The sequence below is a fragment of the Equus quagga genome, chromosome 3, assembly GCF_021613505.1.
Source record: "Equus quagga isolate Etosha38 chromosome 3, UCLA_HA_Equagga_1.0, whole genome shotgun sequence".
Taxonomy (NCBI): domain Eukaryota; kingdom Metazoa; phylum Chordata; class Mammalia; order Perissodactyla; family Equidae; genus Equus; species Equus quagga.
This window is the reverse complement of record NC_060269.1, coordinates 126481623-126501102: the sequence shown is the minus strand read 5'-3', so window position 1 is coordinate 126501102 and position 19480 is coordinate 126481623. Positions and strand designations below refer to the sequence as shown.

At 35.2% G+C, this 19480-nt stretch overlaps 1 protein-coding gene across 5 annotated transcripts in view; it reads right to left on the bottom strand.

Annotated features, from left to right (window-relative positions):
• Positions 1–19480, bottom strand: part of ARAP2 (ArfGAP with RhoGAP domain, ankyrin repeat and PH domain 2) — a 174509-nt gene that overhangs the window by 142649 nt on the left and 12380 nt on the right. For 3 of the 5 annotated variants that reach the window (XM_046656447.1, XM_046656451.1, XM_046656448.1), the window contains exons 2-6: positions 17749–18814; positions 7018–7076; positions 5851–5927; positions 5049–5140; positions 3205–3558 (exon numbers count right to left, since the gene is read on the bottom strand). In XM_046656447.1, the coding sequence (XP_046512403.1) occupies positions 3205–3558; positions 5049–5140; positions 5851–5927; positions 7018–7076; positions 17749–18656 (1490 nt within the window). In that variant the 5' untranslated portion in view covers positions 18657–18814. The remainder of the gene's footprint in view (positions 1–3204; positions 3559–5048; positions 5141–5850; positions 5928–7017; positions 7077–17748; positions 18815–19480) is intronic. The other 2 variants (XM_046656452.1, XM_046656450.1) reach the window with 2 other exon arrangements.

The window sequence follows — 19480 nt, the reverse complement described above, 5'->3', positions numbered from 1 at the left end:
TTTCAACTGCTTGACCTGTTTAAAACACTAATGACAGACCCAAGTTCAACCTTTTATCGTTTCTTCCATACATTTTTTTAAAGCAACAGTATCAGGCTATATTATAATTAGATCATTCGAATATTTAAATAGATTTTCGTACTTTAAGCTCAACTGGAAATGTTTCAGTATTTCTTTAGCTGCACGATGTTAATGATTTTCTAACTAAATGTTGAGCAGTTTTCGCATACTGTGCATTGATTCAGAACTGGCATTTCCATTTCAAAAGCAAACAGACAATCATATGAAATAAATCCAGATTATGAATTTGATTACTTTGTTTAATGTCACTCATGACTGAGGACAGTTTCAAATACTATTTGGAGAAGGATAACTGACTGCGGCTATTTGTTTGTAAACTGTGTTTTGACAACACATGTAAGTGACCTTAAGGGGAAACAGACTAACAAAAAGAACACTGCGAGCCCCCTGCTCTGTTAATGTATACCAGTGCTATCAATGGCACCTGCCAATTTTCAACCAATATGGTGTTTAGAGTTCAGTTTTTATCACAAAATCCCTATAAATAAAAAAAAAAACTAGCTGTTTTGGAAAAATTAAAAGAAAAAAGTATGTTAAACTCTAGGTTTTCTACTGCTTCATTCAACAACAAAAACTAAGTATCTACCACATGCCAGCCAACTTTCTGGCTGCTGAGGATACTGTGCAAACAAAAGCCAATGTGATGACTGTCTTCATGAAGCATACATCAAATAAATCAATCATCTAGCATATGAGCCCTGCAAAGAAAAATAAGGCAATGGAGGGAGAGATGGGGTGGTGGGGGAGAGTGGCAGTGATCACTTTAAATTTGGAGTTCAGGCCTCAATGCAACAGAGACACTGGAGTAAGAACCTGATGGAGGTAAGGAACAAGTGAAGTTGCTCTCTGGGTAAGAGCCTTCCAGGCGGAAAGAAGAACAAATACAAAGGTCCCTAAGAGAGCTCCTGCTTCTTATTATGTGTACACGTAACAGAATAATAGAAAGTAGTTTATTTTGTGATCTATCAGATTACAATTTTATATTTGGGGCCCATGGGAGATGAAGGAAGCTGGTATAAGATTTTAGCCGACCATCTAATCTATTTTATTTCTCTATGGCCCACAGACCAAATCTGGCCTGTTATCTGTGTTTATAAATAAAGTTTATTGAAACACAGCCTCATTCATTGGTGTACATATTATCTATGACTGCTTTTCATGCTACAACTGCTGAATTGCTGATCTACAACAGAGATCATATGGCTTAAAGATTAAAATATTTATTATCTGACGCTTTAAAGAAAAAGTTTGCTAATATCTCCTCTATGAAATTCAGAATGCCACCTGAATCAGTGCTATCTGCACCAAAGAGACATGTGACCAGGAGCTAAACAAACCTCAGTAACCTCACATAAGGAATGGGGAGTTATCACTATGTCTATTTAATGAGCATCTTAAACACCCTCACAATAGCCTACAGACTCTAATTAGGAAAAGCAAAAATTCGGATTCAACTTTTGGTCTACTAAATACATGTTTTTGGCTAGTTACACATATTTCTCTCAAGTAATAGCAATTTAATCATGTAGAGGGAGTTTTTAAATTTCTCGGCGATAGAACAAATTCTTTTGGGTACTTTCCTATATCCATCCATCCTGGTATCCAGGAGAAAAACTTTTAAGCCAGAAAACTCAATTATTTCCCCTACAATGGAAAAATATAAATCTAGGAAACTTGCAGCATCTAACCTTAGGCAGGTTCAGAATAGAATAGATGGAAAGTCTGAGTTCTGATAAAAAGAGAATGAAAATGCTCTAACTGTCCCACCTTCACTAATAATGGTGAGGCTTTCTCAGTGCGCCTGGAGCATAAGGACCCTGTAAAGGGTGAGATACAACCGGAGATCATACAGGAAACCACAGCTGCTCGGGGCTCTGACGATAAACCTTCCGGTGATAATTTGAGAGAGCACTAGGATCTCCCTAAACTTTAATTTTACAGAAATGAAACATTTGAGAATATTCAAGCTCACTGTTTCATTCCCCCAGTGTGTATATCTGAGTGCTGACTCATACCTTTGCTATTTGACCTACCAATACTACCAACGACTGATGAAGAGTAGACACAGTTGACTAATTCGTCATCCTAATATAATCAGAAAGCAAACAAAATAGCTGATACTAAGAAGTACTCTACTTCAGTTTACTCAACATCTAATTTGCTAAAAGTATGCAATCGTATAAAGTATTAACTATATAATTACCAATCATAAAAGTGTTGGGGGTTTTGCTGGCTTTCTTAAGAAATGTAATTCCTGCTCCCACTAGTCAACTGTTGCTTCTTCTGGTCATTTTTTTACTAATAAAATTTATTTTAGGTCACACCAAGGCTTTCTAGAAATGATGCACATTTTGGGGGGGAACACTAGAGAAAATCGGCACATTGAATGGACTCACCACATAACTACTTAAACAGGGAGAGGTTTAAATAACTAAATAATTCATGAGGAACATTTTGAGTAAATATTTCAAAAAGACATCTAAAAACCAGGATGCCAGAAATCAATTCTAATTAAACATAATCCTTTCCCAAAGATTTTTTAATACTGTAAAATGCTTAAGGGACAGAAATTTCAAACAGTAATGATAAATTTGTTTTAAAAGTATAATATTCAAGTGACTCTGGCCTTCCATGCAGCATACAAAAATCAAAACAATATATCAATAATAGTGAAGCCCCAAAGCTAACAATGCCATTCTTTTCCCTAACGACAAAAAGCCTTGTCTTCCCAAACAGAACACTGTTATATCAGCAAAAGCTGAACAGTGTGGGCCAAGTGATACTAACTCAATCTGTGTTGTTCTTCTTTGCTACAAATTGGGACACAGGATAGTGCATTTTGGTGCAAAGTCAGAAACTAACATGAAGGATCTGGATATGAAATCATAACTTCCAGTTTTAATTTCCTATTCAGAACCTTAACCCAGCATTCCACCCAGCACACGGCACATGTCCCTCCTTATGAAGAGCATTTGCAAAGTGTATTGAAAGTCCTGAAAAACTGTATCCGTCTGCATGAGTAGGGGGCAGGGAGTAGCAGCAACCTAGCAGGTTTAGAAATGGATAAAATCAAATTTTCAAAAGTATGCCATTTATGGAAAAAAAAGATGAATAAATACATACCCTTGAGGACAGAGTTTGTCCAGCCATCCCGATTTAACCTTCCTTGCAGACGATCCGTAAAAACAGGCATAGGGAGATATTGCCGTTGAGGAAATGATTGATGAGTCAGTATTTCCACTTGTTGAGCTTGATGGATAACTATGCCTGTTAACAGGGTCTGAGTTCAATGCTTTTTGAGTCCTAGATTTAGACGCCTTCGAATTTTTTCTTCTCAAACTCTGAAAGCATTCTTCTACGGTTGAATATTCTGACTCAGAAGCAGTCTCTATCGGAAAATTGGTTTTGTCCTCTCGAGGTATCCAAATATCTTCCACTTTGTCTTCACTTAGATGCTCCTTCCTGTTATCATATATGCTAAATGGAAAAGGAAGGTTTGAACATTTCAAAGTGCTATATGTCATTTAAGCCCTCAGTTACATTTTAAATTTATAGACAACCAATCACAGAAAGTTAAGGCTAGGAAAATCTTAGAGTGTAGTTAACCCATCTGATAATTTTTAGAACTCTTCCAGAAAAACTAAATGACCCTAAGACATACATGAATACTACTTCAAGTAGTATATTTTTTCTTATGTATCATTTAAACTCATCTGTTTATTTGGGGGGGTGGGTGCAGGTGGTAAGGATGGAGACTGACTGTATTCTTTGCTTCACAATTTCAACATCTTCACCAGCACTATTAAGTGGCCAGCGCAATCTCTTGCCCCTGGGCAACATCATGAACCACTAACTCATCTTTCTGGAGATCTTACTTCCTCTTCTTGCCCCTTCTCTGGCTCTCCACTAACTGACGCCAAGGAGTCTACATTCCAGCAAAATGTAATAAAACAGAGAATACACCTAACTGGTGAGAGCTTTAGTATTATTTTGCAACACTGATGAGGAAAAACTGCACCACAAAGCTAGTAAACAAGAAAGGCCCAGGGTACACTCAGAAAGGAAAAGCTGTGTAATGTGCAATATTGACTGGAATGCATTCATTAATAGCCAAGCACATTGTTATAGATTTAAGGAATGACAAATAGATTCACTCAGCCATTTACGTACAATAAAACTCATCACAAAGACGTTTTTGCTAATCAATGAAACAGATATGCCTAGGGGTCAAATTACATCCTTCTGGATATTGTGCTCCAAAAACCACTACTTTCTTAAAGAATGACTTAACCTGGCCCCTTCCACATTTGCACTGTAATAGGTGTATAGCAAATGCTTACTGAAGACACTCAATTATTAAGTTTCAACTTAAGGAAACCTCCAACAGTGTTAGCCTTGGAAAATGGAGGATAAAATAGAATGAATAAAATAAATGAATAAAATGAATGTTTGGTAATGATGCAGGACACCAAGTCCTAACAAAGCTGAGAGAAAAATAAAATTTAAGTTGGTGCCTCTCAAACTCTGTTTACTTTCATGTATGATCCAAGTAACTGGACAGTCATCAAGCCACTTGTCGATGCTGAACTTCTAATAAGAAAGATACATTCCATTTGTACAAACTCTGCACTTCACACAGTGACACTTTTTTTACTGCCCTTTCTTCTTCACATTAACATAACCTCATCTTTAAAGTGCAATCACAGTCACCACATATTTGCCACTTTGGGGAGGGGAGGGTGGTTTCAATTAGGAAAAGACAAAAATAACCTGCTATAGAATATCACTATATACTCGATTTACAGACTCTAAATTCAATTACTAAAATGAATTCTGTTGTCGAACATTTAGAAAGAAAAGATTTGAACATACCAATGTAAAGTATTTTCTTAGAAATATAAGCAAGAGGTCAACATTGTATAACATTTATTCAAAAGAATTAATCATTACTGATCATGACTTCATACCTCGATTGGACCAAAAAAGCGTTTCTTCCAGTAGTTGTTTCCCCTTTCAATGTTTCTTCATGAGTCCAAAATTCATTCTTTATAGACTTCTTCTATAAATAAAAAATACACTTTTTTTTCAGTGTAGCATTACTCTACAAAGATCCACAAAATCTGGGTTTCATTTCACTAAACAAATGTCTACTTGCTTAAATTTTCAGTAAAAGCAATTTAACTAGGGAAACTATATTAAATAGTGGTGTTTTGATACCTTTTTCAATACGTTATTTAAATCATTAATATCATTTCAACTAAGAAAAACGGAAGATGCTAATCAAGAACAAAATTCATTTACTTTTACTTTCCCGCTTTCTTTTTGTCTTCAAACTTCTCTTTTATCAAGACCAAAAAATAAAATAGCAAAAAAGCACAAGTACTGGAGAGGAAAGACTGAGTGATAAATTGAATAATTAAGAATAGTTAGAAGTCTGTATTTGGGCATAAGGCAAAACAAAATCTACAGAGTTTTGTTTTTGTTTTTGATGGACATCTTTTTTGTCTTTTTTTAAAAGTAATTTATCTTGTGGCATATTCTAAAAACCCACTGCCTGTATTCCTGAAATTGAATTGAAAATGTGTTTTTATGATGTATATTTAAAGTTATAAGTTACCGTGATTTTACTGAACAGAATTTTACCGACTAGAAATTTCATTCTTCAGTATATCACATTCTTCAAACAGCTTATAGGAAAATGAAGAGGCAAATATAGGCAGAAGAGCAAAGAATTGAACATGGAAAAAAATTAAAATGTATGGGACTAACCTTGGAATTTTCTAGTTTCTGGAAGAGAAAGGTCTCTCCATAAGGAAATATGGAAGATGTATTCTCCTCATTTGAATCTTTTGGGGGAAATTATAGGATGAGAATGGAAAGATGTAAATAATGTGAAATACTGTTTAAAAAACAGTCATGTGTTTATTTCATAGCAAAAATCACAACTTCAGCTTTATCCTCTGAGAGTCTAAAATTATGTCCATAATTCTAACACCTAAATCAACTCTCCCCATGGTCTTCTTGATGTAGCACTCACTTTATACACCCCTCACTTCACAATCAAGAAATATTACTGTTTATTAAAGTGTGACATATCATATATGTCCTTGCTAGCCTCTAAAATCCAAATTAATATAATCAAGCACACTTCCCACACACAATGGAAAGTGTAGTGGTGCCATTTATAATGTTAAGTGCTAAATGAGAGAACAGTATTAACAGCAGAAAATTAAGCTTAATTCAAACATAATTTTCAATAACCAATTATTAAAAGTTCACCAACATACCAGCTAAATATCAGTCGAAATACAAGAATCCACTTAATATAATCCCTCTAATACCATAGCTACTAACACACCTGTAAATAATTTATTTCAAAAGCATTTCCACCATCTTTGAATTAGACTGCTCTATAGAAAAGAATTCTCAGCACTTGCATTTTCTTCTGCAGCAATTTTTTTTAAAGGTTCAGTGTTCGTCATTTTTTTGTCAAGAAGAATGTTCCTGAACTTGTATATGCAGAATTTTCAAAAAGAAAGAAAAGCTCTGTCAATGGTCAATTTACCAAAGAAACAGCATCACCCCTTTTCTGTTACCACAGCAAAATTACTCTCCATAAATCTATGTCCTGTAGCTCAGACTGTCAGAAACCACTTAATTTAGTTAAATGCCTTCAACTGTGGCTAACAATAAATGAAGCCTGTACAAACGAATCTTTTTACATTAGCACGTGCACATTTCCCGGAGTCTGAGTGTAGATTGCTGTCTTTTATTCACTCACCTTTAAAAGTATCTGAAGTACTGTGAACCCTAGCAGACAGTTACTCCCACTAGTCCCTATTCCGCAGGTGGGCTGCCGTCTCAATCACAATTGGAACACATTTAAAACTATCAAATGAGTGCTAATTTACAGAGATTTTAAATGCTAAGACTCACTTTGCTGCGTCACCGATTTTCCAGTTGAGGTAGTAACAGTTCTTCTCTCTCGAAAATAGCTTAAAGCAAAGGGAAGAATAGATAGGTTAAAACAGAAAAGTAAAAATAGTTAAGTTACTACCTTGAGTAAAGGATTAATTATAAACACACACATCCTTTTGGGTAGAAAGAGCAATATTCAAGAATAAGTTTGATTTTAAATAAACGGAATGGTTAAATTCCACAAAGTTTTTCTAAATAGCCTTAAAGGAAGAGATTTCATTAGATTTTACGAGTATCTGCTTCTCACATTTATAATTCACAAAAGTAAAATGAACAAATTTGCCCAATGATAGTATGCACATAATTTCAAAACTGCTGGCCATAGTCCTGTGAGCCACAAATTTTCTAACTAGATCTCAGTATTCACGTAGTTTTTTCTCATTAGTTTTATAATATTGAGTCAAAAATTTTTCTGCCTCTATGAGCATAATATGAAAATACACAAGACCCTTTCTCAAAGATCTTACAGTGTTGGGAGAGAGATATTACAGGTAATTAATTAGAATACAACATAACAGCAATGACAGAGAAAAAAAACTGTGGAAACAAAACACAACAAATACCTACTGCTACATGAAATAGTTCTATCTATGTTAAGGATCCAGACAGTGTCCTTCACTTCTCTTAAACACGTATCTGCCCAAGGAACTACTCAAGGATATTAGAAAAGAACAGAACCCAATGAACTGGAATATGTACAAGCTTTAAAACTCAGTGTAACCAAAAGCTAGTTCTTTGAAAAGATCAATGAAATTGATAAACCTCAGGGACGGAAAATTAAGGAGAAAGGGAATAGACAAATTATCAATATCAGGATTGAAAGAGAGGCCATCACTATAAATCCTACAAATATTAAAGGGATAATTATAGATTATTAAGAAAAACTTCATGCCAGTAAACTCAACAACTTAGATGAAATGGAAAAATTCTTAAAGAGACACAAATTATCAAATATGACACAAGAATAAATAGAAAATCTTAATATCCCTATATTTATTAGAGAAACTAAATTTATTAATTACTCACCTACCCACAAAAAACTCAGGCCCAGACATTTCACTGGTGAATTCTACCACACATTTAAGGAAGAAATAACACCAATTCTACGCAAACTTTTTCAGAAAATAGGGAAGGAGGGACTAACAGCTTCCCAAGTCATTCTATAAGACCAGTATACAAAAACCAGTGAAAAACAAAGCTACAGACACATATTAGATAAATATTACATAGATAAATATTACTTATGCATTTAGATGCAAAAATCATTAACAAAATATTAGCAAATCAAATCCAACAATATATAAAAAATAATATATTATGACCAGGTGAGATTTATTCCACGAAAGCAAGATGGTGTAACACGGAAAAACCAATGTAATTCACCAAATTAAGAAAATAGAGAAGAAAAATCACATTCTCATGACAATAGATCCAGAAAATCCAACAGACAAAATTCAACATCCATCTATGACAAAGATTCTCAGCAAACTAGGAAGAGAAGAAAAATTCCTCAATCTAACAAAGTGCATTTATGAAAACCCACATCATAATTAATGGTTAAAAACTGAATGGGGTTTCCCTTAGATTGAGAGTAAGGCAAGGAGGTCTGCTCTCACTACTTATATTCACATTTTTCAAAGGTCCAAGGCAGTGCAATAAGACAAATGAAAGAAATAAAAGGCATGCAGATTGGAAAGGGAGGTCTATAAGAAGAAAATATCTAATAAGAAGAAAATCCTAAAGAATCTACCAAAAAGCTTCTCGAACTAATAAATAAATTGAGCAAGGTCCCAGGACAAAGGATAATATTAAAAAATTCAATAATATTTCTAAATACTGGCAATGAATAATTGGAAAAAGAGTGAAAGTGCAACTTTTACATTAGCATACAAAAACACGAAATACTAAGGGGTAAATTTATTAAAATATGAGCAAGATCTGCACACTGAAAACTGTAAAACAGTGCTGAGAAAAATTAAAGAAGACCTAAATAAATAGACAGATATGCCCTGTTCATGGATTGGAACACTCAATATCATTAAGATGTCAATTCTCCCCATATTGATATATAGAATCAACATAATCCCAGAAAAAAATTCCAGTGAGTTTTTAATAGAAATTAACAAGGTGACTCTAAAATTTACATGCAACTACAAATAACCTAGAATGGCTAGAACAAATATTTTAAAAAAGAACATTGGAAGATTTATACTATTTGATTTCAATATTTAGTCTAAAACTACAGCAATCAAATCAGTGTGTTACTGGTGAAAGGACAGACGTATACATCAATGAAATAGAACAAAAAGTCCACATATACTCTCACACACCTATGGTCCACTGATTTTTTAAAAAGACGTCAAGGCAATTCAATGGGGAAAGGATAGTCTTTTCAACAAGTGTTGCTAGAATAAGCGGATATCTCAATGGAAGCAAAAGAAGTAAGTATCAACTAACACTTCATGCCATATACAAAAATTACATTGAAATAGAATTTCGACCTACATGTTAATGCTAAAAGTCTAAAACTTCTAGAAAACATAGATGAAAATCTTTGCAACCTTTGAGTATGCAAAGATTCCTTAAATAAGATACAAAAACCTACATCCAAAAAAGAAAAGTTGAAAAGGTGGATCTTAACAAAATTTAAAACTTATAACGTTACACATTTCTGACAAATTACTTGTATCCAAAATATAAAAAGAATCCTTACAATCCATTAATAGGAAAAACTCAATTTAAAAATGGACAAAAATTTGAATAGACACTTGACAAAAGAAGCTACACTAATGTGATACCAACCACCTACTCGTTAGAATGACTAAACTTAAAGTTGTAAATATCAAGTATTGGAGAGCATGATGAACAACTAGAACATTTAAATACTGCTGGCAGGAATGTGAAATTACTTAATAGTTTCTGAAAAAGTTAAACATTTACCTAAGTTAAGCTCCCAACTATCCAATCCTAGAAACTCAAAAGAACGGAAAACATATGTCCACAGAAAAACCTTCCATGATCTTTCTTCATAGCACCTTTATCCTTATTAATCAAAAACTTGAAACATACCAAACGTACATCAACAGATGAACAATAAACAAACAGTGGTATAGGGACCCAAGTGAATACTATCCAATTTAAAAAAAAAACCTACTAAAAAGAAACACATACTAAACATAATAATATAAATGAATCTCAAAATCATCATGCTGAGTGAAAGAAGCCAGGCACAAGGCACAAAGATACATCTATATCTTTCTATATGGGGGTGTGAATGAGGGATGCACTGTAAAAACACACTAAGAACTGCTCTGTTTCTTGATTGTGGTAATAATTTTACAGGTTTATACATCTTTCAAAACTTATCAAATTATATGTTTTAAATTGGTACAGTTTTTTATACAAATATTATACCTCAAAGAGTTGTTTAAAAAATTAATTTAGCAACTTACTGTCTACAGGGTTGATACATAAAATATAAACTATATTTGTAAATATCAGCAAACAAAATGAAATATTAAAAATGATACTATGTAAGAGCAGTAAAAAAAAATCAAAACCCAGGATTAAATCTAACAAAAGATCTGCAAGAACTCAATGAGAAAACTAGACATCATTACTGAGAAAACTGAAGAAAACCTATTTAAATGGAAGAACATATGGAAGACTGAATATTGCGAAGATGTCAGTACCCCTTATATTAATCTGTAGAGTCAATGCAATCTCAATCAAAAGTTACAGGTGTGCAGAATTTTAACAAGTTGATTCTAAAATTTATATGAAAAAGCAAAGACCCGAGAATAACTAAGACACTTTTGAAGAACAACATGAGAAGACTCACTCTACCAGGGATCAGGAAGTATTACAAAGCTATAGTAATTAAGACACTACGTTACTGATAAAAGGATAGATAAATAGGTTAGTGAAGTAGAATAAAGAGTCCATAAAGGGGCCCAATTTTCATCTAAGACAAAGATGCCAATCTTGAGCAATGAGGAAAACATGTTCTTAATGAGCAGATCACCTGGATATACACATGGTATAAAAATTCTTTACTCCGACCTCAGAGTACACACAGAAATCAATTCAAGAAGGATTATAAATCCCAGCATCATAGGCCAAACAATAAAGCTAGAAGATAAAATAGAACGCCCTCATGTGTCTTAAGACACCAGAAGTTCTAACTTTAAAGGAAAGTAGCGGTAAATTTGACTAAATTAAAATTAAGAACTTTTATTCATTAATAGTCACCATCAAGAAATAAAAAAGCAACATATGAAAGGCGAGAAGATATATTCAAAAAGGGCTCATATCCATAGTGCATCAGCAACTTGCAAAAATCATTATGAAAGACAGAAAATGCAATTCAAAACAACCACCAAAAAAAAGGGGTAAATGACTTGAAAAGGCACCACACGAAAGATAGAACATGGTCGATGATCAACAAACACCTTAAAAGGTACTCAAGGGGCCGGCCCCGTGGCCAAGTGGTTAAGTTCTCGCCCTCTGCCGCAGGCAGCCCAGTGTTTCATTGGTTTGAGTCCTGGGTGCGGACATGGCACTGCTCATCAAACCACACTGAGGCAGCGTCCCACATACCACAACTAGAAGGACCCACAGCGAAGAACATACAACTATGTACCAGGGGGCTTTGGGGAGAAAAAGGAAAAAATAAAATCTTTAAAAAAAAGAAAAAAAAAAGGTGCTCAATTCCATTAATCATCAGAAAATACAAACTAAAATCACAATGAAATATCACTACCCACCCACCTATATGCCTAAAGTTTTTTAAATAATCAAATGTTGTTGAGGGTATGAAACAAAAGGAATGCACATACACGGCTGGTGTTAATATAAATTAGTATAACCACTTTATAAGAACCATTTTACATTATCTACCAAAGTAGAAGATAAGCATATCCTATGACACAGCAATTCTACTCCTAGGTATATATTCAACAGACATGCACATAGATTTGCTCCAAGAAAAAAACCACCCAAATGTTTGTCAACACGCAAATAGATAAACAAGTTGTAGGAGATTCACACTAAAGAACACTCTTCAACAACACAAATAAACTGACACGCAGGAATATGGATGCATCTCAAAACATCATGATGAATAAAAGATGTTAGACATAAAACATTACTTGTCAAATGATTTCATTTATACGAAATTCTAGAGTAGGCAATGCTAATTTATAGTGAGACCAGTGGCTGCCTCCCAGGGGGTAGGGTAATTTAAGGCAAATGAACAAAAGGGATTTTTGGAGGTGATAGAAATGTTCTATATCTTGACTGTGGTAGTGGTCACATGGGTGTATATATTTGTCAAAACTCATCAACCTGTACACTTAAAATTAGTCTATTTTATTGTATGTAAATTAGATATAAATAAAGCTGATTTACATATGTGTGTACACATATATTATTTATACGTAAAATAGCAGATGATGTTGGGAATATGAAATTATCATCAACAGTAGAATGGCTATCATGGTATATCCATTCAGTGAAATATTATACAGCAGTGAAAATGAACAATCAATAATCACAGGCACCAACATAGATAAGTCTCAAAGTTAAGCAAAATAAGCTTAACCAAAATATTCACTATATGATAGCATTTTTTTTAAAAAGTTCACATAACAGTCAAAACTATATTGTTTGGGACATACCTAAGAGGTACCTAAAAGCAAGGAAGTAATTGTTATTTTTAAAGTCAGGATAGAAGTTGTCTTTGGCAGGGGAGGGGCATACAAGTTTACCAAAAGGTCACAAAGTAATTTACCCTTTATTTGTTCATTACCTCCAGAATCTTGGTACTGTTATATGGCTAGAATTGTTTCCTCAAATTTGTATGTTACTGACACAAGTACATATTGATAATTTGAACCACTCAGTAGAGCAACACTCAAATTTTCTATGTCTTTGGTAACTTGTGCTAATAATGAATATTACTAATTCTCATTAAGCATTTATTGTATGTCAGACAGGTCTCAGAATTTTACAAATAAACACACACACATAATACATATATATCTATCTATATAGATAGATATTTATATATAGATTATATAGACTATATAGATATGTATCTAGTCACAAACAGCCTAAGAAGAACTATTATCTGCAATTTTTAAAGAAGAAAATTGGCACATAAAGGTGCTAACTTTCCCACAGTTGTACCAATCATAAGTCTCATCATAATCAATGTCAATCATAAATCTGCATCTCAAACCCAGGCAGTCTAGCTCTATAACCGCTATTCTAAACCACAATGCTTAATTTAATAAAAACTTCAACTTTAATTTACTGGAAAAAAACTTTTTTAAAAGATTTTGGACTATTTTAAGTATACCCATTAGTGGGTTTTGGATTGGTGGTTTGTTTTTTTTTTGGTTTTTTGGGGTTTTTTTGGTGAGGAAGATTTGCCCTGAGCTAACATCCATTGCCAATCTTCCTCTTTTTGCTTGAAGAAGACTGTCCCTGAGCCAACATCTGTGCCAGTCGTCCTCTATTTTTTGTATGTGGGATGCTGCCACAGCATGACTTGATGAGCAGTGTGTAGGTCTGCACCCAGGATCTGAACCCATGAATCCCAGGCCACCAAAGCAGAGCTTGCAAACTTAACCACTACGCCACTGGGCTGGGCCCTCATTAGTGGTATTTTAAAGCATATTTTGTTGATTTTAGTCTTAGTCATATAAAACATAAAGAAAAAAGTTTGTGACGATCTTTACTGATTTTACTATCAATTACCAAATCTATCAACCAGGTTCATTTGATCTATTGTAGATGAAAGCTTAGCTCAATACAAGAAACAAATTGCTCTGAAAACTGATGATCAGCAATTTATATTCTCATTCATCTAAAAATAAATTATCACAAGCTTTTTATATTCTAATACCTATTACGCCCCAAGCAATATGTTAGGGGTTTATATATCTACATCTCATATTTCATCCCCATAACAGCCCTACGAGGGAGGACCCAGGTCTCGATCCTACCAATAAGGGCTCTCCCAGCCCAAGTCCCACAGCTAGCAAGAGGCAAAGCCAGCATTCACGTCCAGTTCTGATCTGTGCAAAGCCTACATTCTTTCCTCTTTTCTGCCTCCTTCACCCTATTATTTTCCCACTAGTCATCCTGAAAACGGCAAACTGATTTTAAATTGAAAAATAATATAGTTGATTTGCAAAAATTAAAAACTCATAAAGAAAAGCAGTCGTGATCACTCTCTCTTGTTATTATGCTTCTGTGATCTTGGTCAAGTTGTTACCTAACAGCTCTGAGCTTGGCTTCCTATTTTATTGAAGGGAAATAAAAAACGGCCTGCTGCCTAGGAATATTATGAGGGTTAATGAGATAATGCTTTTAAAGAGCACAAGGTGTGCCCAACACAATGAAAACCCTCAGCAAGAATGAGCCAAGTGTTATTGTTTTCACCAGAGAAAAGAATGGTTGGTCCTCCTGGTAAACTGAATGCACACATTTGTTTCTTAAAGTACTTAGAAGCATGAACACTCTTCATTTGTAATAGTCAAAAATGTCAACAACTTACCCCGGAAATACATTGTGGTTTTTTTCTTTGAATAAAATACTATATAGCAGTTGCATAAAATTTGTGCATCGATGTGGACAAATCTCAAAAATAATATTAAGTGAAACATGAAGTTGCAAAAAGTAACTGATTATCAAAGTGAATCTTTAGCATACCTACGGATGTTATTTTTTCACATATTTTTTATCACTAAAATTGCCAAGAAAAGCAGTGGCCTAAAGGTTAATTAATGGTAAAGCTTTCCCTTGATGATCCACACTTACCTATCACTTAGGCAAGGCAGCCACACTAAAAAAAAATAATCAATTACACACCATAAATGGACCACCATTTCTCAGAATGTTTGTTTAAAAAAATGCAGTTCTTACAACTCATAACAGACGAACTATAAATCATTACGGAATTGAAGTCAAAAGAAAACATCATAATCATTAGGCAGCAATTTAAAATTGCCTTGAGGTTACATAATATCTAACTAAAACACACAAATCTGAATTCAGAAAACATGAGAGTCTATTAACTACAGCAGAGACCGGGAACATTAAATTTATAATGTACATATAATTGTCTCAATCTACGAAGTTCCAAAAAAATGTCCTTAGGATAAGAATAAATGATAATTACAAAAGGATTACAACACAAAAGTCTACACCATTATCACAAAACTTTTTTTAATCAACTAGCAAAAGTTGCAGTTCAAAATATATTTTTTCAAAATAGAGTTTTTTTAATTATGAAAAATAAAAAAGTGTAAACGTAATGTCTTTTTACTTGTAAAAAGTATCCAGCAGATTGGGGCCAGCCGGCTGGTGCAGTGGTTAAGGTTCACATGTTTCCCCCCTTTGGCAGCCCAGCGTCTGTGGGTTTGGATCCTCAGTGCAGATCTACACACCGCTCATCAGGCCATGCTGTGGTGGCATCCCACAAACAGAGGAAGATTGGCAAGGATGTTGGCTCAGCAACAGTCTTCCTCAAGCAGAGACAGGAGGATTGGCAACAGATGCTAACTCAGGGCCAATCTTCATCACCAAAAAGAAAAAGTATCCAGCAGATAGATACCTTTATCCTCTAAAAATAAATCAAACTAATAACTATTTAAATTTTGATTCATTGTTTACACGTTTCAGTCAAAATTTTGCAAATATTGAAATAGTCTATATTTTCATAGAATTTATAAAAATGCATTTTAAAAGAAAAAATCTGCATATTCATAGCAGACCTTTCTCACTTGCTTTTAATTGTTTAAAATTAGCAAAATATTTTAAAGCTAGAGTGTCGAACAAAAATTGGTGATCTTCTACATTCCTAGTAAATACTCCCATTCTTATACAAGCAATCAACATTTTTAAGAATATTTACTAAATGAGCAGTTAAGAAAAGTAGGTTCTGGAATCAGATGTATTAGAATAAAATCCCAGTTCACTACGCATGTGATCCTGGGAAAATTAACCTAAGGCTCAGTTTTTCTCTTGTTAGAGCCGTAGAGTCAATTCTGACGCCAAGCAACGCTGTGTACAGCAGAGCAGAACCCTGCCCAGTCCTTCTGCACCATCCTCTCACTTCCAGCGCTGTATCAGACGGTGCCCTGTTGCCGTTCATAGGGTTTTCACGGCAAATTATTTTGGAAGTGGGTGGCCAGGTCCTTCTTCCTAGTTTTAGACTGGAAGCTGTGCTAAAACCTGTCCACCATGGGTGACCTCGCTGGTATTTGAAATATCAGTTAGCTTTCAGTATCACAGCCACACACAGGCATCAAAGTATGACAACCGACAAACTGATGGTGTGGTTCCCCGATCGGAAACAAACTTGGGTCGCAGAGGTGACAGTGCCGAATCTTAACCACTAGACCACCAGGGCTGACTAAGGCTGTTAGCTCTGAAGATAACGTACGAATAATACCCACTTTACAGGGTCACTGTGAGAATTAGATAATCCATGGAAAACTATAAACCAAACTAGCACGTAGGTATTTACTAAATGAGACTCTTACTATTGATTTCCTAGTAAATACTAGACATTGCTACTGGCACCAGGGACGCCAAAATACAAACTAGGGTCTCTGCCCTCAAAAAGTTTATGCTCTAATGGAAGGTACTTAAATTAACATATTCTTGTAAACTGTGGCATTTCTCTTGCAAACACTAAATATGCACATTTTTTCTTATGACTGCAACCAGGATCTTTGCACTGTAATTACCAAAGGTGCCTAAGGGCAAGAGAACCAACCGTGGGGACAGAGTGGCGGGAGGATCTTGCAGACAGGCCAGCCTAGAGCCTATGCAGGAAATCTGTAATCGCACTTGGTGCCACAGCAGTAACAGTCAAACCCGAACAACCTCATGACTCTCAGCAGAGAGACAAGTGTTAAGCTTTTCGCGAAAAAATACCCCACCACGGCCCTGGAGAAAACCACAACTGTTGTAGGCATAAGTTTGAGAAAGGAATGAAAGCTCTTTCTCAGTAAGTCAGCTCTTGGACTCCACCAGTTACCTCAAGGGACTAATGACCCCACACGCTGTTAGGCCCCTCTTTCGAGTTCCTGTCTCTGGTGGACCTGCTTCCATACTGAACTGTTACCATCTTTTTACATCTGTCTTCTACACTGCACTTCCAGCCCCTCTATTCCTCTCTACCTCCTTCACACCTAGCACAGCGACCAGTACCAAGTAGGTGCTGACTAGATGTGTGATGAATTACTAATTTCATGCCAATCATTGTGCCAGGCAATAGAGATACAAATGTCAGAAACACGGCCCCCGTCAAAGAACAAATGATCTAGTTGGGGAGACCAAGTTTTCAAATACGAAAACTGTAGTCATGGAAGAACATAATACCAGAGGTGGAGGAAGGTATGGAAGGAAAATCCAGGTAGAATTAGGGGAAGGGAATTCCCCCAATTAAATGGGAGAAAGCTCGAGTCCCAGGCAGTTACGAGTTGGAAACAGACTTTGGGAAAGAGCATACAAGAGCAACAGCATGACGAAAAAGTTTTAAAAGAGAAGAAAGAAAACGTTGGTTGAATAGGTACGTTAATGTCAAATTTAGAAAAGAACACTGAAAATATAATGGTTAAAAATAACTAAATTCCCGCATATTGAATATTTGCAGCTTATAAAAATTCTTACCTCCCTGAAATTCCTTTTATTGTCCCTGGAATCTCTGGTACAGGTCGATGTCTTAGCATAAAAGATCGAGACGGTCTTGAAACCAATTTGCTCCGACTTCTCACAGGTGCGGGGACTGGTGATGATGGAACATACAAATCATTTACAACCATTTCTCCTTGAAATTGAAAACATGGGGATGGTGGTGATCTTTCAGAGAAACCATTAGTTCCACTTCCGGAATGCGCTGCTTCTGATAGTGAATAGCCAAAGGCAGAAAGACATTCAGGGTCTGCATTAGTAAGCTGGCTTACATTTTCTGAGATCAAATCAACTTTTTCTACTAGTTCTTCCACAACTGCATGATCCGCAGTCGTCTTTGTAATCAAAGATCCTATCTTAATATTTTCACTACCAAACAAAGAATCTTGAAAAGAACCCAAATGCAGGTGTGGTTCTTCTTCTGGAATGGGAAAGTTGTGTTTAGGAAGAGACAGCTTATCATCTGATTTAAGAGACTGGCTATTTTCTACACTAACATCATTTTGATCAAGATTTTTTGGAACAGTCTCCAACTGCGTCGGGCTAGGTGTCTGAACTCTACCTGAATTTGAAAGTTCTATGCAGGTGGTCTGATCAGAAGATGGAGCACGGCAATCCTTTGAAGTCTCATCATTCTTTGTTTTATGAACGTTTGCATAGATTGGAATATCTTGCATCTTTGACAAGATTATCTGTAACTGTTTAAGTATCCTCCTCCGGTGCCCCGTAGGTGATATTCCAATTTTGTGTAGCACGCTGTCATTTATTGCTGCACAGTCTTTCACAGTATTAAAACCAAACTCACGAAAGTGTAAGAGATACTGCTCCAAATTAATGCTCATCAGGAAATCTTTGATATCAACATTTACTTCACTGACTGAGGACATAATGGTGACTTCATTACTAAGCTGAGTTACAAAAAGCAGGACAGTGGATGCACACACAGGACAGTGCACTTCTGTATGGGTTTTTCCTCTATCACTTGTGACAGGAAAATGTCTCAAAATGTTATTTTCTCCACAGTGAATGCTTTATGTGTTTAAGCCTGGAAAAAAAGAAAATTCATTAGAACATTTTGGTTATTAAAACCTAGTTTTACATTGTAAATTCTCTCTGAAGAAACACAACAGAAATGAAGAGAATTACTTTCGCTGAGAGTTTAGAATCTTTAGCATTACTTTGCATGCCCCAGAAAGTCAATTCCCAGGCAGAGTGTGAGGGTACAGGACAGAAATGCTCCAGTAATATCAAATACTACTTACAAAAAGGTAAAAAATGACTCTCACACAAATATAAAATGAACATGTGTCAAACATTTTATTCAACTCATTAATGAATGAAGGAATCGGTACGACAGTTAAGACTAGTTCCAAGATCATGTGCGGAACAAGTTTCTACAGTCCATCAGAAAAAGCTTTTTTCTTTTTTAAGTGTTAGAATAAGATGGGTAGGTTAGATTTAAAAACAAAACAAAACAAAACTGTTTGTCCTACAGGGCAATAAAACCATAACCTTTGCGGTTATCTTTCTACCGGGCAAAAAACTATAAGCTAACAGGTAACTTCCCAGTTCTGAGTTCTACCCAAATAGTAAAGAGAAAGTGGAGCACAAGAATTAGAATTAAACAGCCCTGGGGGGCCCTGTCAAACAATATCCCCACAAGGCATTGAAAGAACATGCTGCACATTCTCCTGACTTCCAAATTTTAGAT